General features: G+C 39.8%; 1 protein-coding gene across 1 annotated transcript in view; it reads left to right on the forward strand.

Annotated features, from left to right (window-relative positions):
* Mesr6 (misexpression suppressor of ras 6) overlaps positions 1 to 27,913 on the forward strand; it is a 482,514-nt gene that overhangs the window by 356,875 nt on the left and 97,726 nt on the right. Inside the window, exon 6 of the mRNA XM_070667652.1 lies at positions 25,768 to 25,883. Coding sequence (XP_070523753.1) covers positions 25,768 to 25,883 — 116 coding nt within the window. The remainder of the gene's footprint in view (positions 1 to 25,767; positions 25,884 to 27,913) is intronic.

The raw sequence follows: 27,913 nt of genomic DNA on the forward strand, positions 1-27,913 counted from the left end.
CCAACTTGAGAGTGCCAATCCGCTGATGAAAGAGATGGTTTACGGCTCATGATATCTTTTATAACGGAGGCGCCCTTGTATTGTGAGATTTGAAGTATTCTTTCTTTCTTTTTTTTTCTTTTTTTTCCTCTCTTTTTACTGAGGACTCAGGCACATACACCTGTATCCTTACTCACGTGATTCCCCTAAACTTTCCAGAGCTCGGTTTCACAGTGTATGGGTAGGACCGTTTTCTAGATACCTGACTGTTTGAATGCCTACCTGAAAATCTGTTCCACAGTAGATCTCATCGACTTTATGAAACCGAATATCCGATCCATTATGGCGCGTTATGCTTCTAATGATTTTGGTTAGAGGGTCAAATTTGAGCGGGTGTAGAAAAATTGATCTTATTCAGCAGGTGCAAAAAAAGGTTACGGTTAATTTCCGATAATGATACGTTCAATAAGAAATGACACTATTCAAATATCAAGTGTACTACATTACATAATTAATATATTAAATTAATTTTTTTTTTTATTTAAATCTTATAAATTTTTTTTCTAATTTAAACATTCGAGTATTTAAAAAATTGATTGTCACATAAAAAAAAACATATTTTGTCATTTATTAACATTATTGTTTAGTTGTGTATCATCTGTATTAGATGATTCAAAAACATTAAGCGCTCAGTGATATTTTATGCACATCCCACGTGTTCGTACTTACACGAGAATGTATACATATGAAGTTCGCAAAGAGACGTAAGTACATTTGTCTCCTGCGAGGCTACATCTTGTAATCAAATACTTGTCTAATTGCACGTTATTGGTAGATAATGGCAATGATTACCGTACATGAATCGCTGAGAGCCGCGTAGTTCTAACAGAGATTTTAATTGCGAGAGAATATACGTTGCATCTATTCGTCTTAGAGATTAGAAACGCGAATTAATCATTAGCATTCCCTATATAATTTTATAACGATAACGTGATTAAAACATTGAACAACAGCTGAGAAATCTTTTACATTCTCGAGTATGCCAAAAAAAAAAAAAAATACTTTGCAGATGTTTTTAATGAAGCTTTAATAATTAATATGCCTATTTCATTTAATAATTTCTATATAGTTGTACGCACCAAATTACTTCTTCGGCGTTCCATTCTCCGCAACCCAGCACCGTACTTTTTTCAGGAGTTACCGCGTATAACCGGTGGAAAAAAAAGTAATACCGATATTGCGCCAGTCACGTGTGTAGCCCGATGAACAGTGTAACGCAGCTGGCACAAAACTGACCTGAACTCCGAGTCACGGTTTCTTGTAGGTTTTTTTTCTCTTACCCTGTGCTCTCATATATACACGCGCGCATACACGCACGCACGAGCACACACTCTTATATATATACGTATCAGCGCACAGCGGATAGCGCACCCACACGTAGGAGAAAAAAAAAATCCCCTTCCGATCTCCGATACGCGCCGCTCCGGAATGGAGTGGCGCGTCAAAACCAGCCTTTTTGGAAACTTATCTCGTCTCTAAGGCTCTTCAAAGTTGGTTTTACCGCTACAGCCTCTCTAATGCGTTGCATCACGGTGCAACAGATAAAGTGTAAATAGATGGGGCGGGCGTTTGATGTCGCGCGAAGAACCTTCCAAAGGATTCGGTGAAGACGTTGAGGCATCCAACAGATATACCTAAGTTTTATAGCTTGTAAATGTAACATTGGGAGATAAACGCGTGATCTAGAAACGTGATCTTAATTCGTGCAAGCGCAGTTTTTTTTTTTTTTTTTTTTTTTTTTACACGTCGCGCCAATAAAATATGAAGGGTTTACAACAAAGCCGCAGATTTTTATCGACTCGCGTCGGACTTTCTATTGCTACAGTTGTCAATAAGCAAACAATGTCGTAAGAATCGATGAGCGGTTAGCTATTCAGTCAAATGGAAAAGCTCTCTAGTTAAGATGCAGACATGAAAAATGCCACCGCCGTGGAATGATATCCCGGTGAGTGGCGGCGAAAGGAAGATGGCGAAACACATATACCGGAAACACGAAGGAGTCGTTACCGTATACGAGCCGCTATTGCAAACTGCATACAAACAACAGCACGGAAATGTCCCCTTATGTACGTCTCCTTTCTTTCTTCCCTCCCTCCCCCCCTTTCCCCGTTTCGTGTTTCCTCCCTTTACTCTTCGTACCTTCAGTCAAGATCGTAAAAGCCTCTCTGGTGCTAACAGCAACGCCTGGCAGACGATCGGCGATTTCGGGATGACGGAAGAGCTCTCCAACGACCGGAAAACGATCCGACACTTTATCGGCTCAAGACGTACTCTTCCTGTCGGCGGCTCTCTTACCTATCCGCGATGGTATAATTACGAGAATCAAGTGCCTCTTGTGATAAAAACGATTAAGTTCTCCTGCTATTTCGAAGTAAATCTATGACAACTTTTTCACACGACTCATTCGTCACTTAAAAATTTCCAAGCGATATGTTCTTGTCCATATTAATTTTCTGGAGTGCGTCACGTAAAGAGAGGAAAGCTTTTTGAAAGAAATTATTCTTAAAAATTTTAGTTTTGAGTTATAAAACACGTACATGTAAAATAGAAAAAAGAAACAAAAAATTTACACGTAGTGTATGCCTTACAAAGCCCACATGACGATTTTTGAAACATCGGTTATTGTTATAACGATCTGCATTCCACGCACGTAAGAACCGGACGTATTATTCGATGAATCTTATCTTATTCCTTAGAAAAAGTTTCTCAAATCTCAAGGGAGATCTTTATACGGAGAATCGTCGAGTGGAAGAAGGTGCAATGGTGTGGCGCAACCAACGCTGCCCGAGATTTAAGAGGCTTAACTCGCCGTGGACTCGTAGCTAGTAGGACGCATAAACTTCGTTTTACAAGGGGATCCCTTTCCTCTAGGGGCCGGGGCCCCAAAAATAGAGAGTGTTCCCTCGTCTAGAGAGAGGGTTGTAGATTCCAGATATCGAAGGAATAGGGTTACCGGTTCAAGTCTGGCAGGTGGATACCGCCTGTAATGCGTGAATGCCTGCCACGTAACGGGTGTCGAAAATACAATGCCAATAGATCTGTTTCTATTCCTTTCAAGAAGTTCTTTTTATATTTATCAATTTTTCGAGTTACAAACTCAAGGAGAGCAATCTCATTTTCTCTTCTGGCTCGTTTGGCCTTAGTCAGCTATTTATTTCAGCTATATATTTAAATACTGATTTTTTTTTTTTTAATATATTCGTCTTAAAATTTTCTTTAAACGTTTTTGTCACTAGCCTGACTCGAATTGTGTAAATAGTAAGTTTTGAAATAATGGTTAATAATATGTTGATTGAAAATTTTATCGGCGTATAATATCGAAATATAATAGAAAATAGAACCCGATGCTGAAGAAAGCATCGTGACGGGATAAACATTTCTGAAATCCAGCTGGACGCCCGCTGGTTTTAAAACTACTGTACTCTCCCTTGCTGCCGTCGCTGTTTAAATAATTTATTTCTCCCTTTTTTTTTCTGCTGGAATCTCTAAGTCATCCACATACGGTGAACGAGAACGAGGAACGGAGAGAAAGATACGCTTATGAGCATATATGTCCGTCTCGCATGGCTTTATTGTGCCACACATGTTCTTAAGGCGCAACGCTGCGAAAGTTGAGGGTGGAAATACATTCCAGACATAACAAAACTTCTCATCACCCTGTGTCTGTGGTGCTCCCGTCCCGTCTGTTTTTCTTTTAATTGTGGCCCTCCCTTTTAGTATGTCGCGCAGGTGGAGCAACAAAAATAGCGACGAAAAGAAATAAAAGTTAAAAGTAAAGGAGGAAAAAAAAAAGAATGAAAAAGGCAGATTAATAAAAACACCAGCTGGTACATGAAATATATGTATAAACGTTCTAGAGTTACGACTTATTTGTTTCGGTTCAATTTAAATGCGGTTTATGAATCTCAGTACAAAATAAAATTTTAAAGAAAATGTGTGTTACAAAATTAAGAAAATATAATTACTTTTTTAATTTCAATAAATTAGCTCACGTACGCAAATATGCATATTAGGATCTATTTTACAAATATTATTGACAACTTTTCTTTTTGGAGTAGTGGTTATCGTAGTAAACGAGCCGAAAATGTTATAGTGAGAAATTAAATTCCTAACGAATTCCATTATATCTCGGTATAGGTACGCGTCGTTGTAAAAAGTTTGTGGAGTGTGTAAAGGATGCTGCGAGTTTGAACGGAAAGCCACTCTTTTCTCCTAAAAAAAAAAAGAAAAAAAAAGAAAAAAGAGAGAGAGAGAAAACTAAATAAAATTAAATAAAAATGAGGAATTTGTAATAAATAAAAATATCGAACATACTGGTTTTATACGCGGAGAAAATTTGGAAATATTTTAAGAGTTTAGAGCTTATTTTAATATCGTCCGCATAGGCGTTATTAACACGAACATCGACGAGAAATTTTCAACATACTTTATAATGAAGCAAACAAACTATACAGAGATTATTGACATGTTCTCCGTGAAACGTCATGAGATTTTCTTGGTATCATGTTTACGTAAAACATGCAGACTATAAATGTTCCGTCTAATTAGTATATAATATAACGGATGTATTTAATATGTAAATCAGTAGCAAGACCGAGTAAACACCGAATTAACGTGGATATTTATAGACTTCCCACTAGAAAAACATATACTCTTGTAATTGCGGCGATAATTGCAGTTGATCTTTGTTGTTATAGTTAATTCCGATTAAATTCTTACGGCCATCATTCCGAGAAGCTACGAGGATCTCGGAGTTTTATCGCGTCGCAATCGCTGAATCGCGCGTCGCATGGGAGAAATTGAAACTTTTGTGGCTGCTATAATTACGGGTAATTCCGGCGCGGCGGTTTCTTGTAGCAATTTAGATCTAATCGTGAGGTAACGCGTGGAACAGTTCTTACAAATACGTCCTGAAAAACGTGCGGGAATATGAGCGGGATCCACGTCCTGTCCCGAATTCCGACCAAATTAGGCAGTACGGAGTACTCTTGGAATTGTGTATAGACCGCAAATCGCTACACGGAAACATCGTAGAGTGCAAAAAGCTACGGTGGATGAGACCGTTTTACTCAGCGCGTTTTCTGTCCGTTAAATAAATGTTTCATGGAATTAGACTTGCTCATAAGTGCTCGTGCATAAGATTTTTTACTGCAAAAAAAAAAAAGAAAAGAAAAAGAAAATTAATAACAATAATACTTAATACTTTCAACCTTTTACTACTTTTTTTTTCTATTTGTAAAACGTAAATTATTCTTTACTTTTGAAATGATAACGTATAATATTATTATTACATTTAATAATAATGGAAGATTGAATCAATGATGATCTATTACTGAAATAAGATATTTTTCCATATCTTTCGTGTATCAGATGGTATCAATTTTCGAGCACCCTATATAAGAGAATGCACACTTTACGAGTTAAACTAGCGTGCGAACGTTGATGGTGCTGCGTAACACAGGTATGTACGCGAAGCCGACGCCGCGGCACGGGACACCGAGTACACGTACCCACGAGTAAGCGCGCGAGGGTTCTCGACTTGGCTTGGAATTAATTAAACAAAGAGGCATGTTAACGATATAGCTTACACTGACGTTTTGCAAAGTGGAAGATGGAGGCTACAATTCGCACCGGTGCAGAGCGCTAATGCACGGTAGGTTCGCGCTTCCTCGTAATCCTTCAATGCGTAATCGACTAATTATTAAGTTTCAGGGAAGGGTGCGTGAACATGCGTCGTACGGGCGTTGAACCGAGTTATGCACGTGTGACGCGTTTAGATTTTTCGTTTATTTTTTTTTTTTTTTTTTTTTTTTTTGTCAGATACGATTTTACAACGTGATAGAACCGTTTTCAACTAAGAATGCACAATTACACACTTCGGACTTATTCTACGAGGCCAAACTTGGCGATAATAGGTCTCAACATCTCGTGACCTTTTCAAGCCAGGCGGGATCGTCTTCCTGTAATTAGCCGAGCCGTGTAAAACTCGCGGCGTTTCAATCTACGCGATTCTCGAAAAAAAAAAAGAAGAAAAAAAGAAAGAAAAAAGTTGCGCGCGAGAGAGTACGTCCGATGAGTTTCGCCTATTAGTATCGTCAGGGGTCTTCCGCAAATTGCTTTCCTATTCGGCGAATTGCGGCCTTTCTCGAATGTAATGGCGCCTACGTGCGCTTAGGCCACCGCGGAAAAATATTACAAAGCCACGGTTGCATAATCACGCGGCACTGCGCGTTGCACCGCGTTGCCGAGGAGCGTGCGGTGTGTAATAACGCATACTGGAGCGTTAATAAGTAACGCCGGCGGTAATGAGTAATAAAGGCGTAGTCCCTGCTCCCTCGGCGTTACCGCGAATCCTTTTACGTCGATAAAAGTCGATAAAGGCGTCTGGTTACGACTGTAGAATTGCACCGGGCAGCCTGTCTTAATTTATCCACTCGTTTATCGAGTGGGGAATTCGAGACCGAACGGTTTCGAAATTGTTAAGTGTGGCGGAGAATTTGTGCAGAATGCAACGACCATTTCTGTTACAAGATAAGCGTGTACTTATCTCACGTCGTACCGCGCGCGATCAATATGATTCACGATTATTCGCGTAAGTACGGTTTGATTTTACGAATGCATAAGACTCGAATGTTTATATGATAACGATAGTATTAGCATTTTCTAAGAGACGCCACGGTGGAAATAAGAAAGATATTGTACATGAAACGAAGCGTATCATTTAATTTTTCTACGGGAGGGGAAAGCAGATCTCAAATTTCTCAAATCGTGCGTGTATAATCAAGAGAAAGTCTAGCACTTCTGATACATCTCGCAAATGGTTATTTGGCGTATCACTTTATTGGGCATCTTTTACAACAGTGCCAGAATATTCGAGTGTAAAAATGAGTATGAGCCAATCTTGTCTTATGATGTTTGAAGAGTAAAAGAAAAAGAGAGAGAGAAGCAAAGAAGAAAGCACGCGCGAGATGTGTATTTACGAGGATAATCTCGTTCGGATCGTCAAAAAAATTTTTTTCGACGGAGAGGAATTCGTTGGAGAACGCAAAGTATCGAACTCGCTAAGAAAAGGGCTCTGGAAATTTAGTGAGTTGTAAAATCTACGAGAAACCCCTCGGCAATGCCGATATCCTAACATACGGCCCCATAAATTATATAGCCCCACTGACCTTGCTCGTCGACTTCGCTGCTACTGGAAACGAGTGATATCAAGTCCAGTTGTAGAAGCACGGTGCTGGCTCGTGAAAGTATCGTACGAGTACAAACGGACTTCTCGACTGCCAGGACAGTTTCCTAAGTCTATTGCCTTTTCTCAAAAAACAAAGCTTTAACACCGTATAGCTTGCAAAGTATTAATTTTAATTTTGTAGACTCGTTATTCTCAGTGCTAAATATTTTCCAGAAACAGCATTTCTTTAATTAGAAAACTAATCGCAAAGACAAATATTTTTTATTTCCAACAAAATAAAAAAATATCATCTTACGTCCTTTCTTTCCGATTCATAATCTACTTTTTAGCAAAATAAGATCTCACTTTGAGTAAACAAATATGTGGTTTTGCATATTGAAGTCCACGGGTGCAATAACGGGAAAGAAAAAAAAGGGGGGAAAAGAATGAGCGTCTCAGTGTGCAACCTAGTAAAAAGACATTTGAGAAGAAGAAGAAGAAGTCGTAAAATGTAAACGCCGGATATACGTGTGTATCTACGTTACATCGGTTCTAACGACCGATCGTAAAGAAGCTGTCGGCGTATCCACCAGAAGTATTGGCATTTAAATATCTCCATCTGTTCCCGCGCGAAACGGCGAGCGTGATTCGAGCCGATATTAATAATAAGCGATCGGTCCCGAGACGCGCGCGCCGCGTTTCTTATCGCATACGAGTCGAGACGATGGATGTTCGTATAATATAACACAAGCGGCCAGCGTAACGGATTTGTATTATCGAACACGGGAGGCTCGATCAGCCTGCGTACGAGGACTGGCCGTAGAAAAACATTAAATTTCTCATCGAAACGCATCGCGCAATGCGAGAACGTGTATGTACGTGGCGTAAGAATTTTATAACGGCCATTCAATAGATGCCCGGACAATCATTTTCAATCGTCCGCTTTTTGCGCGCGAATGCGATTTACTGCACGTAGCAAACAGCCATTCTGCCCCCGATTGAATGCCATTTTTGTTAAATGGCAATTCTACTTTCGAGAGAGAGATATAATGTCTTTGGAATCGATTTTAATACCTCGAACATTCTTGTATTCTTCTGTCACAATTTTTTTTTCTTTTTTTTTTTGAAGAATTAACAAATGTGTGTTTACTATAAAATACTTTCTATATTGTAATTGTAAATTAGGAGAAATATAAGAACGATCTGATCACAACAGAGTTTGAAATAAGGCAAAAAAAATAGAGCTTGTTATTTGCCGCTCAGAGTTTTCAAGACGCATTCGAATCTGACGGGAACAAATTATTGCAATCTCACTCTGGTATCACAATGCGAAGACATTTGGCGTAACGTACACGTAAATTACAACTCGTAAGATTCATACGTGAAGATTTGATGATAAATCAGTGATATTTGAACAGTTATGAATATAAGTTGCTTATAAAATTAATTGTTCGGATTTTTTAACAGTTTTAGAGCCTATTAATTTTATTTTAATAAAAAGTAGATTTTTTTTTAAATTTATAATTAATTTCTAATTAAAATTAAAATCAAATTTTTTATTTGCTTTAATGTTTATATTTTAGAGTCCAGAAATTATTTCGCAATTAGTGCTATCCATTAGATGCAATTATTTCCAGTACGCATACAATAATAAATGGATATCTGTCATAGATTATGAAGTTATGTTTAGCACGGCGAAGTTGAAAATGAAGGTAATGAATGCATGGTAAGAAGATTATAAAGCCCTCGATTATACCCGTAGGCGTTCAATGAAGCGATTCGTTTCTGCTCTACACTTGTGAAAAATCGGTAGACGATTAATCATCGAGCGAGTGATCGTGTGCAGCGTTGACTAATTTGTCAACTGCCGAGTGCTAATTATCACTTCTTATGCGTGACGATTATAACAGAGGCACTAATTGCATGCTTTATATGTCAATGAACCACGCCTTACAATTATTACATAACTGTTTCATAATCACCATTAAAAGCGCTTAACTAATTTAAACCATTTATTACTAAAACTAAAGTATACAATAATTATTTATATGTATATTATTTTAAATTTGCAAAAACAAAAAAAAATATATATATGTATATCTAAATAATTAGTAATACTAAATAGTAAAAATTATTCGAGGCTTCTACGTGACTTCTATTTGAGACAAAAATATTGCAAGCCCATGTAGAAATTACCAAACAGCCGTAAGCTTTCGGCAAATTACGTCTTCCTCATTAAATCAATGAGTCTTAATTATTGTTGGCGACGTGGTGCCCAAATCGAGTTCTGTATAATTTCAGGAAACGATCGTGCGTTTCACACGACACTTGGACGGAAAGGTCGGGTGTGCGCGAAGGCATGCTGCGCTACCCAAGAACTATTTAATGGTCCCGCCGTGTTGCAATACGATATCGCGAAGTAGCACTGCGAAATGTTACGATAAAATCTGATTTGCATTACAATGGCCGCATCTGTCTCCTGGACGATGTTGCATGCTCTATCTTGGCTCGTTGACGTTCAATGATGCCTGGGCTTATTATACACGTACACGCGTACGCGCGGTGTATGCATGAATCTCGCATGTGTTTAAATATATTCATGTATGTGCATATAAGTATATATATTCATCGCCGCCCTGGCGTGTAAACACGCATGTAGATCGCCCCCGGGGTCTTGGAAAATAATGAAAAAGGCGATTAAGTCGCTAAGTGCGCACGCCGCCAACAGAAACGGTGTAGGGATACCGGCGGGGCTTACGTGCGCCGTGAAATCAGCGATCTTTCAGCACAATTTCAGGATGTCGTAACGCTCGTTGACGTTAGGCTAAGGCTGTCCACGCTCGCGGTACGGGATATTACCTATAAGCGCGCGAAAAGTCGCGGGGAGGCTCTTTTTTTTTTTTTTCGACGCGCCACTGTGACTGGCGTGAAACGGCCACGATAATAATGACGGTGGTGTGGGACCGATGCATACGGCGCTACATCAACTTGGCAGACCGTGAGGCAGACTTAATTGCGATACTTGTGCGGTTGTCAAAGGCCACGGTGCACGGTCGCCGATAGATCTGCCCGACCGTTATTAGATAGCAAAGGGATTAATATTCATAGTAACGGTAATCAGCTAGCTGTCATAATTAAGCTTTCGTAAAAATTTACTCCTCATCTGGTGATGGCATTTTATTTCGCCACTTAAGCGACAAAATAGAATTTTATTAATTTCTAGGGATTAATTAAATTTGACAATTTGTTTGTTAATTTTAATTCAATCGAAACTTGTTGAACTTATTGAAAGCGTGTCCGAATATTATTTATTACGCAGAGTTTAACTGATTGGTAATAAATACAATATGAAGCAAGGGTTAGAAATTGATGATTTAAAATGTTAATTAAATTATATTCGAAACTTAAATCTGAAAAAAAAAAATTTAGTTTACACCAGTGTGGCAATCTTGATAAATATTGCTTCTTGAATGTTTCATTTTTAATAAATTCCGAGTGTTGTTAGAACATGTGTCACTCTGGCTCATAGTCTCTAATGCAGAATGGTGCCGCGATTAACATGCTGAAAGTCTAATTCTTATTTACGGTATTTGAAGAAATAAGGTGTGTTCGCGCAAAGATCCGTATCGCATCAAGTGCTACGCGTCGTTAAAACAAAACGAAATTTGATATACAACTTTGTTACTATCTTTAAGTTATGTGAAATATTCGACACGCCCGCGTGATAGTCTCATTCATCGTCTCCAGGAGTGGCACTCACGTCTCGGTTATCACTTTGTAACATCTAGACACATTTTCCGCAGCTTGATATCTCGATGTCAAAACTTGAAACCTATCGATTCGCTTTACAAGCTTCGTTTTACTTCTACGGGTACGTTGAACCACGGTTGAACTTTATTCTTATGAATTTATAGATCTTTTAATTTCATTTTTCATCTACGCGTTATTACCGCTCTTCAGCCGTGTTAACCGTTACCGGATATTCTTTCCCGGCGGTTTTAAATACGGTACCGCCGATATCGCGCGAGGTAACTCGGTTACGAGTGCGCACCCCGTTACCATTCTTCGAATGTATTTTAGTCGTCATCGCTTTCCCATGATTTCTTTCAAAGACTTATCAAATCTTCGCGCTCAAGGGGGAAGGTATGTCGATGCCGACATACTCGCGTGGCTTCTTGATTTTCTCGCCAAGCCGACGGTAATAAGGAGCCCTCTCCTCTCACACTGGTGGAAGAAGCGGGGTCGACGGTGGTTTATGGGGGTCGCGTTCCCACTTGTGCAATCGCTTCATGGTAAAGTGTTACACGAATGCATACAAGGGATTTTCTCTCTTCCTTTTCCCGACGCCCTCTTTCGTCTCGCCCTCCTTCTCGAGCCTCTTTCTTCGCACCACTCTATCTCCTCCGCTTCTCCCTTTCCCCTATCTTTTTTTTTTTTTTTTTTTTTTCTTTTTTTTCTTCTCGATCTCATCTTCCTCGCTGTTTCTTCCTTGCTCGCGCAAGTATCGCGGAATGCATCGGCACTTCCGAGCATCCCCTCGTTATCGTTGTTGCAAATCCACTCGCCGCAGCTGGGATCTGTGAGCTACCGTTCGCGTCTTATCGCTCGCTAAAACCCAATGAACATTGTGACGGCCGTGCGAAATTTCTGAGAATCGCCGATAAACATCAATGTACAAACACTATATCTCGATACGTAAAAATTAGGACCGAGAGAAAGACGTTATCTCGTAATGTTTATGCCCTGTCGTTCTAATAGGGTGTAATAAACGATGAAAATAATGCGCGATAATTTTCCATTGTCAATTTTTTAAATTATTAATAAAAAAAAATAGAATATAATTAATTACAAATTTCTTGAAAAAAAGAAAGAGAGGGAAAAAGAAAGATCACATTTTTCTTATCAAATTTTATTAATTAGCTGTGATAAAACATAAAGTAATCAAGTAAATAAATTCTGACAAATTTTTATATCACATGTTCTGATATAAGTATAATTTTAATAAAAATTACGCTGTTTGACTTAAAATATCCTTAATTTATAAATAAACGCGCGTTTTACTTTGGCATCCATGCGGCAATCTTTTCACCGTGCACACAGATCGTTATCTATTTGAGCAATACTACGTAATTATCACTCATTTGAGTTAATTACTCGCGGTTATTTATTAGGTCAGCTTAAGCATCGGTGATTCTAACTCTTTTGCCGTCAACGTTGTTTCTTTGACAATTTATATGTCATATACATATATTACACGTGATCGATTATTTGCACGTAAAAAATTGACACTCGCGACATCGCGTGCTACTGTATACGTTATTTGCTCGTAAGTCGTACACGATATTGTGCGGTGTAAAACACGCTCGCGCGTTTGTAAATCAACGTCGTTAATTTTACTGGCAATCCGAGTTCTTGCTACTCATCAGTGTTAGTTCATATGCACTAATAAACGAAGGTGCGTAATACACCGTACGCTAATTACGTCGCGAATGCATTCGCTCTGTACACGCAGAGAACTTAACGATATTACGGGTTATTAATGGCACGACAGTGATCGATTAACCATCCGAGAAAAACTCCGTTCCCCTCTCACCTCCTCCCCCTCATTACAAATATACGTATAATTATATCCTGTGGACTTTCGCGGCGACACCGAGTGTGCTTTAAAAGTCATCGGGTAATAATTGGATGCATATGTATGAGGTAGGCCGGAAAGTGTATCACGAAATTAAAGATAATTTCCTGAGAAAGAAAAAAAAAATTAAGCACGCGAAAAGAGCATTATATGAATTAGAGCAATAGGAACTTTACGAATTTGTTTTAATATGCACGCGACAGTATGTTGCAAGGAATCAACATTATTTATCGGTGAACTTGGAAATTCCAAAAATGTAATATTTCCGTTAAAATAATGTAAATTCTTACGAAAAGCAGTTTGATCTTTGAGTTATTAGATGATACTTGGAGATGATTTATTTTCTGTATTAGACTACTACTCTGTGTTTTAAAAAACCTATTCCGGTGGAGTCGTAAACTTTTAGCAGTGTCATTCGGCTAGTTCGCCCAATGTCGTGGATTCGTAAATATTCTACAAGTACCACGTAATGGTAAAAGTCGTAAAAATATTATACGCTCGCATTCTGAAATTTTTCTGTTTTTTGTGTTACGGGACGAATAAAAAGGAGAAAAAGGTTTAAGAAAAGGAAATAAAAAAAAAAAGAAAAAGAAAAAAAAATTGCGGGGGCGGCGAAAGGCTCAGCGACTTTATCGCTTATTAATCGTGCGACTGTGATCGATTATCTTGAGTGAGAATGGCCATTTCCACGTGGAGGGTAGCAATTATACCCGGTTCTCGGGCTATTATTACACTGGAGAGTTCGCCTCCGCCGAAGGAGCGGTCGTGGCCCGCGTAATCGTGGCTCGTTGTTAAAGGCGAGATCCGAAAGACGGATCGCATCCGTGCACTAGGTCGAGATTGATTTATAAAGTATTAATTGCTGGTACGTGGGCGGGAAGGAAGGGCTGAAATAGCATTGGGCAATCGAGCTCTCTGCACCATCCGTGTAATTGAAAATGAGGAGGAACTTTTACCGCGATACTCTACAGGAGAATGGCAAATTATTTGGAATTATCGACGACGGACAGCTAGAACCGAAACTTTAAGCTCGGATAAATTTTTCTATTTAAAAAAAATTAGGCTGTTTATTGTTGCCGCTTTTACGCAACGTTGATTAGTTTTCTCGATTGGCTCGTTTTGATACACGAGATTAAATGTCGACTATCAACGTTACTGTGTGATTTTTTTTTTACAAAATATTAATTTTTACGAAACAGAAAAATATTCTAATTATTAAATTATTTTTGAGGCTCGCTCGAATCGGAATTTTATAACGACGACGATTTGGGAGCTCGAAAATGACGGCTGCGTCTCGGAACCGTGAAGAAATACACTCTAGCGTTGAGCAGGACGATCATTTGTTTTGGAGAAAGACGCCTCGAGCTCGGCGAGCCCATAAAAAAAACGTAAACAAAACTCGGAGTCGAGCTCGGCGCCTCCGCGCGAGAAAGACAGCGTTCTGTTTACTATCGAACCTACAGGGAGTCGCGGTAGAGAGTGAGGCATGAGGAACGATGGTTTTTAAATGCCTCTTCAGTTTTTTCGCTTGTGATCGTACGCAGATTATCGTCGCTGATCTTTTCCGAGAATTCGCACGGACTCGGTCTCCTATCTTTGTAAGACGAGCCATCATGATCAGCCGTCGAATCGCATCAGCTGTTTCACTTTCTTACGCGGTTGTCTCTTTCTCTCTAGCAGCCGAAATATTTAATGGTCAGTTTAGTTTCGGAACCTCGGGTACGCGGACGTGTCGCTAATTGCTCCGCGAATTCGCGTATTTTAGACCGCGTAAAAAAAAATTTTTGCACGTGAATAAGTATCCACGACGTCGACTTGGTGACGAACGATCATTTTCTACACTTTTGTTATTCCACTCGTCGCTCAATTTTTGATATTTAAACGCCGCGAACAGGTGATGCGTGTCTTTTTGGTATGCGCTGTTTATCGTATTATTTGGAACATAAATCTTCTCTGTATGAACATCAAATACGCATCGTTACGGAGGAAGCTGAAGGAAACAATTAATGAACAATTTACGGTGCAATTTATGATTATGACGTTCGGCAGTATCCATCACGAGTTAATGCTGGCTATAAATAGTTAGCCGATAAATTCAAGGCACGAAGGAATCTGATAATTACAGAACTGTCTTCCGTTATGTCGCATATTAAAATCTAATTGTACGTATCGTCATAAATTATTATCCGAACGTTACTCGATAATTGATTTCTATCATTGCAGTTGTAATTTTTCTAATTTGTAATTAAAAAAAAAAAAAGAACTGTACAAGGATTTATATTTGACGATGTTACGATGTTTGTTACAAAAAGGAGAAAACATGCGAGTAAATATAAATTATAAATTTTCTTTTTAATTTATACGCGATCTAGTAATTATGGAATAATTACAAAAATCAAATATAATTTTAACGTGAAGGCTACGTTCTCTTATTACAGATTTTCTTAACTGCTGAACGGAAATTTGTTAATAAATTATATCTTTGGTATATTAATATTAAAATACAATATTCGTGGCTTTATTAAAATATATCCGATCATGCTTTTTAATATTGGATCAACGCCATTTACGTAGTCGTACATAATAGTAATTAAATCAAAACGTTAGTTTTCATTATCAGAGAATTGATCGAGATTTTTTCGAAGGTTACGAACTGATGCCTTGCCTTCAATTTGAATAATCTCTCGCGGCTCTGCGACTCGTCTGACTCGTTATGAGAACAAGCGCACAGATTATCCGGGTATTAACCGCGTTCCTGAAGATCAGAAGATGGATGTCGTCGGGGCATCTTTAGGTTCAAGTTTCGCCGAGAAAAGTTCTTGTAAATCTTTTTTTTTTTATTTATTTTTTTTTTCTCTCTTCTTTTTTTATTTTACTCGCCGCGTACGACGAAGCTGAATCGACAAGTCGCATAATAAAAAGTTTCGCGTACATTAAACACGCGTCTCCTTTTATTCGTTATTGCTTCTACGCTGCATGACGCGATTACGCGACATCGATGGATCGATGGGTGTTGATGAATTTGCGTGCGAATAAGGCAAGGGGGAAAAAGGGCATCTACCAATGCTCTACAGCTGCGCTCGAATTTTGATGAGTAACGATTCTATCAAATATCGTCAAGAAAATGATCGAGGTGTTAATAAGAAACTTTCGGGAACAAAGGAAGTTAATTAACACCTCCAGCAGCTGCGTGAACAACCTGTGGTACATAAATTGAAAAGTCTCGGGAAGAAAGCTATCGATAAAAGTATATACGGGACTCTCTTTGCATTTCGAGAAATTATTTTGAAACTTAATTAATTAACTTAACAATTTATTTTTTCCGTGATTGTACGACAAAAGTATTTAGTTTGTTGCAACCAAATTTTGGACTTTAATTCAAGTTTTAATTTTTACCGGTTTACAATTAACTATCTTGCGTATCGCGTGTGCGCGATTACTTGCAATGTCCACCGTAATGAAGCGCATAAAACGACGAATAGAATATATTTGAGTACTTCGACGTCGATCAATAGAGCGCAACCGTTCTACGCGAAGAATGATCCATTTCACAATACCCTTATCGATCCCTCTTAATCCGCTCTACCGCTTCGAGATGGACAGATATCAAACCCCAAAGCTTTAAATGGATACGATTGCAGCATATAATGTTGCTCAAAATAAAACCGATATCGTTTTATAAGAATACAATCGGTCCCATAAGCGAGATTCCAACAAATATTAATCGCAAGAGAAAATTATATCGTTTATAAAATTGTCGAGAAAAATTTATTAAAGAATATTAAGTATTAATTTCGTTTGAAAGAAACAGTTTGTTTATATTTGCACGAGTATTTAATTTATATGCAATATAACTTTCACGATGCGTCGAGATAAAATATAGGTACTTTGCTCCTAAATTTATAATTTCTAAATAATTAAATTAAAATTGATTAACGATTTTTTTCTCTATCTCCTACGTTCACCGTTTACTTTTTTTTTTTTTATATATGAAAAACTATTAGAGTCGAGGAGACCGCGAGGCTGTTTCGAGTCTGTTAATAATCCTCCCGCTCTGTAAAGCTTTCGGAGTTCAGGTAACAAACGACACCGGCGCTATTCCCCGTCGAACTCACGAGTACAAATAAAGGTGACTGAATTATGGATGGCCGACGGTATTAGCCGTTCGACCCGCGTAGCCCTCCGAATGCTCGTGCGGTAAATTGAAACGTTATACCGCTCGGAGGCGCGACTTTAATCCGCGCCAGCTCGTCGCTGATTAATGCCATCAAATCGAATCATCCGGCTGTAGCTGCATCTTGAGGCTACACGCCAAGGCTCTCTTCCTGCAGTCCTTCTCGAGATGATTGCCTCTCCTCGCGCACGATATCAGCGCTCTTCTTTCATCTTCGTCCCGCGAGGCCCGTGGGAGCGGCATTACCCGACCGCTTCTTAGTTTGTGTGCATGCACGCAACTCGCATATAACATCCTGGACTGAAAATCTATGAATATCTGGCGCAAAGGGATCGGCGAATATCGCCATGTTTTCACATCTCATTTTCGAGCGACTAATAAATGTCAAACTAAGGGAGGGGGTGTTTCTGACATTTCCGTTAATTGAATCGATGTACTAATTACAGATTGATTATTCGTGAATTAAAAAAAAAGGTACGCGAGACGATGTGAATAATTATTGAATCGGCCGTAAAAGACAAATCGAGAGCGCGATTTTTTTGCGAGGTGGTATTTCATTAGGATGAGAAATCTTTGGAATGGCGTCGGGGGGGGGGGGCCTCATCGCCGTGGTCAATTGCACACGTTAGTCTCGTAAATAAAGACCAATATTCGCGCGATAGCACAATTGCGCGAATATATTTCGCAGCTTGCGCCACTGTACCGCGCCGTACTGCCTTTGCCGGGGCACGACGGTTATATTAAAGAGAAACGAACGAAACGAGTTTATGGCACGAGAAGTAGTAGGAGTCGTGCGAAGGAGTATCCGACCAGTAGATTGCGATATACAAATATTATGCTAGGCGCAATGGCAGAAAATAGCCTTCGTTCGAAAAAAAAAAAAAAAATGACTGCCGCGCCGGACTAGAGTCGAATAATCGTGACAATTGCATGAGAGACGATGGTTACTTAACCGAAGCCCACGTGAAAACGTGCCGGGATATCGCGACACCCACGTCGAGCGAAAATAGATTTACCTAACGACTTTCGAGAGTGTGTGGCGGTGCCCTCGAGTGAATTTGACTAATATCTCCTGGAAAGATAGGAGAGAAAGACCAAGGGAGAATCGTTAACTCCGCGCGAGAGCTGCGTAAACACTTACGCGGATGAGTAAGTTTTAAGACTATTGGAAAATAAGTGCAGTATCGTGTACCTTCGTAATATCGCGGTAGATAATGCGCGGCGGCCTGTCGTAATTTTCGTATACCCGGAAAACGTTTTGCCCACTGCCGTTATTTTCGTAGAATAAATCGGTGACTTTTTCACCCTTGTAATAAATAGAGCTTTGTATGAACGTTTGTTTGCGATCATACGCGGCGCGGTTAATTTCGCTTAGAATAGAAATATGCGGAATCAAATGTTTGGGGATACGATGTATCCGAGGTCTCGCCGGCAGTTATGCTAAATTATACGATTGAATTCGATATAACTTTGATTCGATTCAATTTCCCGTACTACAAACACGGGGGCGAATGTGCCCAGCGTCAATCGTCACGTTTCCATCGCCGCGGATAAATACGGCGGGATCATTTTTACGTGCTCATATCACCGAAAACTCAGAGCTCATCCGAAATTATATTGGTTTTAATTCCCGCCGTCAGACTTACGGCGCATGTGTGGAAAAAGATTTTATTTTTCACGACTGGTTTGAGCTACTTATTATTATTATTTTTTTTTTATTATCAAATTTTCTATATTAAATTTTCCGATTTTAAACTTATTTCAATGAGAGATTAATGTGGGGGGTTTTTTTTTTAATTATTTGTCACTATTGTTTTAGTGCCGCCAGCAAATCTCGCGATTTTTTTTTTAATCTACAGATCCGATCACTGTGAATGCAAATCGCGCGATATCATAATTCGTGAAATAACAAGGAATCTTTGTCCAGCGGAAAATAACATGATCGTAACTAATATCTCGGCGTGCCGTGACCAGCGGAGCAGACAAACGAAAGGAGACGGGAACGGAACGGAGACGGCGGAGGTTATACGGAAAGAGAAAAGAGGGAGGGAAAAATCCGCGACGTGGAAACGTCGATACAGATTTCCGTGGAACTTGATCCCCGGGTATTCCGACATTTATTCCACTTGTCTCTCGAATCAGTCACGACGATCTTCGCGATCTTTCGTACGTGCATAAATCACGCGGAGAATACCCGCGGCCGTTCCGTCTTGCGGCGACCTTTTCGATCGAGCGGCGGGTCTCGTTTGCGGAATTTATTGTCTTACGTCACACGAAAACCGGGTATACGTGTGCGCTCGTGCCTGTTACCCAGCGCCGGGGTTTTTCGCCGCGTCGCCGTCGACGTGATTCGGCGCCGTCACGAAATCGTCGATGTCGTTAAATTGATGTTCTATTAAAATTCCGATATCCGCGAGAGCGCGGACGGCGCGTCGTCTTGCCACCAGAGCCACGGCGCAAAGGCGCGAGGTTAAACGATGGACAGAGCGATAAGGCTAATGAGCTGTAACGATCCTTTCCCCGCTTTATCCTTCCCTCCCCCCTTCCCTCCCCCTCACCGGCGGCGCAGTTAACCTTTATCCGTGCGCGATTTTCAAAGACCTTGTTAAACGCCGACTTTCTCTGCGAGTGCCTTGCCCAATTTCTTAGTGCCCGAGGATTGGACGAGCGTCCAATCGCGTTTATGGGCGAACATACGGATAATTGTTGCGCATAACCCGGGGGTTCTCCTATAATTGGTTACCCTTTATCGTCTGCCTTAATAGCGGCTTGTGCGAGAGCTAGATAAAAAAAGAAGTCCCGCGTTGTGTCTATGCGCGGCCGATGAATAACCCGCGTGCGCGCTCCGCCGCGTAGTTTACATTTACAGAGTACACGCGGCCGCGTTGTAACTAATTGGATAATGTTCAGCGCGGCGACGTAGATTATTATTAAACCCTCGGCAATCCGTTATTTTTTTCTGTCAATCGATGGAATCGATCACGCGTCTCGGACCCGCGCAGACTAAATGACTTCGTACATTACGTTAAAGGCTCGGAAGAAGAGTTTACCCGCGCTTTCAAGGCTATCGCGAAGCTCGAACAGCGATTTAATGATACGGGGGCAGAATGCGGTAATTAATGAGCATTAAATTAGCATATTAATCCTTTACACGGCTGTTCGCGTGTAATTTACAATAAGGGATTCTCTCTGCCACGGACGGGGAAGAATGGGAAAAACGTGAAGGAATAATCGCGCTCTTCCCATGTTTCGCTTTGCATCCCCCTCGCCCGCGATGCCGCAAGACGAAAATTTCAATGGCAACGTTTTCGCACGCAACTCGCCTATTTATCCCACTCGCGATCGACCTACACGCGCCTCACGTAATGTGATTATGCTAATGGTCAGTGGCTAATAGTCGGAGGAAGACGATATTGGAATCCCCTCGTCACGATCGATAATAATTATTGAAAATGACTCATCAATCTTACTCAGTCTTGAGAAGCACATCCCCTGTATATCATTATCAGAGGGCAGTTTTCGCGTCGAGCATTTAAGAATCCATTCTGTTCTTATCGTGGCGGCACGAACTGTTTATTGCGCACGATAATTTTGACAGATTTTATAATTTTTTTTTAATGTAGAGTAAAAATGTATATTTAATATTATACATGTATAGTACTTATTTGATTCCATTTGGCTGATCAAGATTGACATAAATTTGCTTCTGATTATCGGTCGGTTTTTAATTACGTTCGGGTGTTAACGCACGAGAAAAGGTAATTTTGTTTCGCTGCTAAACGCGACTAAAACCGGTACGAAGTTGATTTACATGGGTAAGTGGTGGAATTGTAAAATTTATTTACATAAATTAACACCGAATACGTTCGAAACGGAAATCAGATACGACCGCCGCGTCGCTCGAAGGGCAGTATTCGTGGTATTCCCCATGAAAATCATAACAGCGAATCGCGGTAATTACTTTACGTCGCCGGAGCTTCAGCCACGGGGCTGTTACGTTTCCGTAAACTACAATTACCGCTAACCCAACAATGGATACACCAAGATTTAGTCGAGCCCGCTGCTTTTGTTGCGCAGCGGACCGTCAACCCGGCAATTACTACGCGCTTGGGTATACTTTTGAGAGCAAGCCGTCTGCTTAGTGAAAGTAAACGTGCAATCCTACCAATTTCTTCGTGTCACTTTCGCATCGCGGACGTCCGGCAGGCCGTAATTTCTGTGGCGTGTATCTATACAAAGTGACAATTGAGCAGAAACCACGAGGATAGGGATGGGGCCCCTGGGGTGGACGATAGTTGCCGTTTAAAAACATTGTTGCGCACCAGCTTCGCCCAGGGTAGCCGCTTATTACTCGTAATAACTTGTTGTTAACGTCTCGCCGGTGCGTAACCGGTACAGTCCGCGAAATGGAAAACGAGGCGCGGAGTTTCAATATTTGCGTAAGTATATTTTACAATATACACGAGAAGCCGCCTCGCGCGCGTTTACTCGAACGTAACTCGAGGAAGCGCGTACCTTTTTCTCGCCCTGTTATGCGCCGCACGCTCGAAATCACTTCACATCTTTTAACGTACCGCGAGCGAATTTATGCGCGCATCCACTTTGGCGCCTACGTGCATACTGGCAGACGAGCGTACGGCGGACAGAAATACGAATGCGTATTCGAGAAATCTCAGGCAGTTTCCGCTGCAGCCCGGGCAGCCCGGGTATTACTTTGCTGTAAAATTTTAAACGATACTCGTAACGGCACGCGGATAAAATCATCGAGCGTTAATAATATAATTCGCGAATGATAAATTGCGGGCGATACTCGAACGGACGTGAAAATATTTTATAAATAATGATCGACGAGGTTATCTTTGTGTTTTCAAAAGCAACTGCAGTATCGCGTTTTAATCGTGCATAATTCTGATTTTAAATTTCCTTTGATTAAGCGAGATTATTATATATTATTATTATTACATGTATATTCCTATGTGTCAAGCTTGGAAAGAAAACGCGATAATACGTAAATTTTAATAAATTACAACCCTGTTGTATTTTGCTGTATTTTCTGGCGAAGCAGTTCAGGGTATATTTTGAAGTAAGATAAACCTCGCCGTGACGCAAATAATACGCAGGATAAAATGAGCACGAAGACAATTCCGCCGAAAGCCCCCGAGAGCTCTGTCCGCGCGGATGTAATCCTTTTTACGCCTATCGGCGAGGTTTCTCTTCGAATCGGCGGTCTTGCCGCGAGAAGAGAAGCGTAAAGTGCGCGATTTACCGAGTGATATCACGAAACCTGCGTAAGGCAGCTTTTTACAGCCGTGATATACATAAGTGGTTGGGATTAAAGCTGCAAGTCCGACTGCCGCTCGTGCGTATCGCGACTATTTCCATTATTTCCATACCGTTAATACTAACTGCTGTTTCCATGGCTAATTAAACACGCCTTTCGGAGCGAACAATTTCCTTCCGAAGATAATTATAAACACGATTTCCTTATCTTCTTATCGAACCGTATATTCGCTGATAAGTATTCATGCGCAATTACGGGATCAACACAGTATTCGTGCTTGGATTAGAGGATATCGAACTGAAGCGGAAGATTGTAACGATCGACAAGTTTTAGAATTACGTATCGGCGTTAATGATAGTTATCTTCGGTTGCACCTGATACCGCAAATTGGCTCGCGAAGCTGTTCTTTTTTTTTTTAATATATATATTACATTTATTTAATCATTATTAATTCAGATTTTATTCCAAACTATCATGCACATATTTTGTATCAAGCTGGGATTAAATTGATTGTTTATTTTATTGTAAGAACGGAACGCGTTTGCCTAGTAGCTTTAGATATCTTTGACTCAATAATATATATAAATCCAAAAAAAAAAAAATATATATATATTTTTTTTTTATAAAATCAATTACATATTGCATTGGCGATAGTTGAGCATCACGCGTTAATTAAATTTTATATCGTACTGATAAGCGTAATTATTGAAATCCTTGAAATTATCGGTGTACGGGGTTTCTTCCTGGAGCAGATTAATTTTTGTTCGCTAGAAGTAAACGTGAAGGAAGTCTTAAAAAAAAATTTTTTGTTCTTTTTTCAAGCTCGCTCTATAAATACCTTTTTGAATTTATTATTGGTGGTGAATTCTTACTTTACGATTATTAACATTATTCGATTCATTGAACAGTCTTTGATCGTCTCGTCTAACGTCATTGTATCAAACACGCCGCAAATAATGTCGAAACCTTTTTAATATTTCCCGGGCAAGAAAAATGTTAGAGATGTTTGAACCACATCGTCCATCACTTTTATCGGAATGTGGAATATTTTCCGTAGAAGCCCAAGATGGGAAACCTGTCGTGCGCTTTTCTGTGCACGAAGATGAGAGCGGAGGGATCGTAAATCGCGATGGCTGCTTCTAGGTGAATGGGGGTATATGACAGCATTGGTAGGAGAATGGCACAAGGGAAAGTCATGACAGAAAACAATCTTGATGGCATAAGCCACTTACCTTTAGTCTTCCGCTAGTGTACGAGCTCAGTTTTCTTTTTCTTTTTTTTTTTTTTTTTTTAAAAATAAAATAATTTTCTCAATAGGAGACCGCATCTAGTACATCGGGGTAATTTACAGACTTCCTTGTTTCCCAAAGAACGCGATATTAACGATTACTCTAACAATCTTTTTCGAGATTGTAGCGGGATAAGCGAACAAAATTAATAGCCCTCGATAATAATGCGTACGCGCAATATTAATATTGTCTAGTTAAAATTTCAAAAACGTGCATTAAAACTTACAAATTCGTCGAAAAACGGGATCGGAGGTCTCTTTCGGTTTCTGAAATTGTAAAGAAATATAATTAATCTCAGCAATCAAGAGCCCACGTACAAATCGCGCAGCGTATTTGTATAAAAAGTTTAATGTAATATAAAAATATAATACATAATCGAAATAAATCTTTTGTACGCGCGAATGCTGTGCCGGGCACACGGTAATCTGCTGGATCGAGGATGATAAATCAGTTCGCGACAAATAGGGAACGTACTTATGGCGACGCTTTCTTTATGGTAATTATCCGGGTAAACCGCGCATTTGCCGTAATCCGACGTTCTTTGCTGACAGAAAGCGGTCGTAGGCAAAGCGCGCACTATGCGGCAATATTGCGACAAGATGAGAGGTGACGGTGACGGTGACGTGGGAGAATGAGCTATAGAAGAATGCGTAATTGTTTTGAAAGAGACCGAGCTTCGTCGCCGCCACCGCCGCCACTGCCGCCGTCGTCTTTCGTGTGGGATGTGTGAAAGGCGGCCTGGCCTGCTGACGCCGAGCATAAACGACGAGGACAGGTTTCGTTTCTTTCGCCGTCCACATATCCGCCATTCCGACCTCTCTTTTAACACAATCCCGGCGCATGCACGAGCGTAGAAATTGCCGATCCATAATGGATCACTGAACGTGCGATATATGTAATTTTCGATTTGTTTCAACGCTAAAGCCGACACTTAATCAACGACTATACTTATTTGGAAACAAAGCATAATATATATTCGATAGAAAATTCTTTTATAAAGAAAAAAGGGGGGTTGCAACTTTTTACGATGATTTTTGTAGAAATGCAATTTGATTACCTCATCTTAATAACATTTAATAAATAAAATAATAATTACTAACATTAGACGGAAAATTTTTTTATTCCACGAAAGTTATTCTATCTAAAATTTTATTCAGAGTTCTTGGAAATCTTTTGAAATCCTCTTTGATTAAAAGACAGAGATAGATTTTTCTCATTAAAATTTCCTCACATTCTCTCGGAATGCGTTCGAAATCTGACGGGAGCCTTTTCATACAGTTTCTACAATGTTCAGATTTATTCCAAATGCGCGGATAATATTTGAGGAAGAGTAGTTTTCTACGGCAAATATCCTTTCCGTCGATGTATTCGTTATGTCGGAGCTATTCGAAATTTTGAAACAAGACGCATTTGTTCGCGAGAGGCAGACAAGTGGAGGCATCGACAATAGAGATTATCAGCATTGGCTGATCCGACTTCAGGTTGATATTGGTCTCTCGAGCCCCGACATATTGTAATCACACGGATATATTGTGCTCGTGCCATGCACGTTCGCCTCCCAGCATCTCTCTTCTCGTGCTACACTATCCACCAATCCACCCCCGGTACCCTCTTTTGGTTTCTTTCTTCGCGTTCGTCCATTTCCCCCGACCTCTATTCCCGGCGATCAATGCTCTCCTATCCTACCGATAACTCGATAATATTACACGCGAAAACCGCTTCCGACGTGCTCGCCCAGTCAGCGAGCCACTTGTGCGAACAAATAACCAGTTATCGGAAAACCGATTTTATTTTCGAGGAGAAGCGGTGGTCCTGATTTTTTTTTTTTTTTTTTTTTTTTTTTTTTGGTTTGTTTATCTCTACTACTCAACCCTCCTCGCCGTTCGATCTCTCGCTCTCTAGTCCTTTCTCTACGATTTTTTCTTTTAATTTAGCTTTACATTGTGTACAGGGGAGGACAAAGATTGCCGCGATTAAGATTGAACGATGCAATTCTCTTTTAAAAAGCAAAACTGCACAATTTTTTTTTTTTTTTTTTGTCACTCTTTCGATTCCATAGATATTCTCAAATATTGATGAAAATAAGTCTTTCAATTTATTTAGAAATTAAATCACTAGAAATATTATATACTTATTTAATGTTATTTTTTTTTCATGAATGTTACTTTGATTATGTTTCAGATTTTAAAAGAGTCGATGATTGAAAGGAACGAACAGCTCTCCGAACTAAAGGATCTTTTCGACTATTTACAAGAGCATCGTTCTTTAAGAGGTTACGACGGTTCGAAGACATCACGGTGAGTTTGCATTATATTTTTAACATACCACGCAAGCTGAAAAGAATTCATTTCGATTAAATTTATATTGCGTTTATATTTTTATCGCGGGGATATACATGCGCGTAATTTCGTCAAACCCAATGCGGTTATCTGAGATCAAGACATCAGCGACATAAAAAGGAACGAGTCAATCGTGCCAATTGAAGATTGATTACGTCGGTGTATCGACGACCGAGATTTAACGCGGCGGTGCAATTTCTTTGTCGTCTTTACTTTGTACCAGAACCTTTTGCGCCTTCCCGTCTTCGGCGCGTTCTGGATCAATCCTTTCTCCTCCCGATACCGGATCTACTGTGGGTTTCGCGACAAAACGACCCGAGCGTTTGAACGGTTTGCTGCAAGATTGATTTCATACCTTTCTCGCAGCATCAGTCTTTTTGATACATTATTGCTTCTTTACATAAATCTTACAGTACCTCAAAAATCACTTAACGTTCTACAATATTATTCCGGAATAGCTTGTAAAATATGTTACACTTAATTTCGCCAATATTACTGGAAAGATTGATAAACATTAATGTTAAAAATAATTTATTAAATTTAGAATAATTAAGACACAAAATGACCACCTGACAAAATGAATAATTTAATCTCTTTAAGTCTTCGCAAGAATACCGTTATTCCGCAATGACGACGTTTGGAGATTACATAAAGAGGAAATTAGATATGCCATCGCTAATGTTACGTTCAATTAATATCAATTAATTTCGTGTATCGCGATTACTCGGGTCCCTCTCTCGGGGAAGGTATCGGCAAATCTGTTTCCGGTAACGATATAATGCCATTATGCCCGAAATGCGATTGATTATCTAGGAATTGAAGGCGCGTATCTAACACATTTGCATAAAATATAGGTCACCGGCGAGTGAGTTGCTCCCGGTAAAAATGTCTTTCTAAATTCTGACTTAAAGTCATCTTTATTCTAAACGCCTTCTCGCTATCTCGCTTCTCGTAATATAGTTATCGTCGCCCAATATTGCTAAATCGAAATTGGCATTGATACGCGGCAAAAATTATTTACAGGACCGTGCAATTTAAACGCGTACGTGTACGTACGCCCCCGTCGTCGATAACGTTTTCGACGTCAGCCACGTCAACTCGTTCTCTCGAACGTGCGCATAAATCCCTTTATGAGCGTCGTGTCACGAATTCACGGCTTGTCGCCGATTTTATTGCATGGCAGATTGCTCGGCGTAGTCGCGGCTTTTACGCCGCTGGATAGAAGTATCGAAACTTCCGGCATTCCGTCTGACGATACGCGAGAAAGAGAGAGAGAAAGGCTACGAACGCAAGGTGCATACGCACGGCGCGGCGTGTCGAACGTTCGGCGGTGTGCGTCAGACGCATAGATGCGGTATATAAATGCATATCTCCGTAATGTACGGACCGTCTCGAATTTAGCTTGTCGAAGCGCATGACGATGTTCTTTTAACAGGTTGAGTGGTTATATGTTATAAAGTCGATATTTCCATCCTGATAGGACGCTTACACGCACGACTTTATAGACTTTTCGGTCTCTTTTACACAAGGTTTCTTTTATGTCGGCCAAAATTTATTGGCGAATAATTTAAATAAAATTTTTAAAGCGCTCGGAACAAATATATGATGAAATACTTGTCGAAAATAACGTGATATGATTGATTCTAAACATTAGAATAACAATATTTTATCGTGGACTTTGTGCGGAAGATTTTAAGATTTAATTTAGAAGCCGAAAGAGAAAAGAAAAGGTTTATTATATTACTATAAGAATTTTCTTTAATATTTTTATTAGCTTAATTATTTATTTAAAATATTTTGAATTTCCTTGCGACAGTGTAACAAAAAATTACGTACGACGTTAGGCCGTTTCTATGTTATTATTACGAAAGTTGTGGACTGTTTCTATTTAATATCACGTGCATTTCGACATCAGACGAGGCGATGGATATAAGTCCGCGTGACTTAAAGCTATAATTCAACCGTGGTGATAATTGTCGCAAATTAGT

Source organism: Cardiocondyla obscurior, linkage group LG02 (genome assembly GCF_019399895.1).
Source record: "Cardiocondyla obscurior isolate alpha-2009 linkage group LG02, Cobs3.1, whole genome shotgun sequence".
Taxonomy (NCBI): domain Eukaryota; kingdom Metazoa; phylum Arthropoda; class Insecta; order Hymenoptera; family Formicidae; genus Cardiocondyla; species Cardiocondyla obscurior.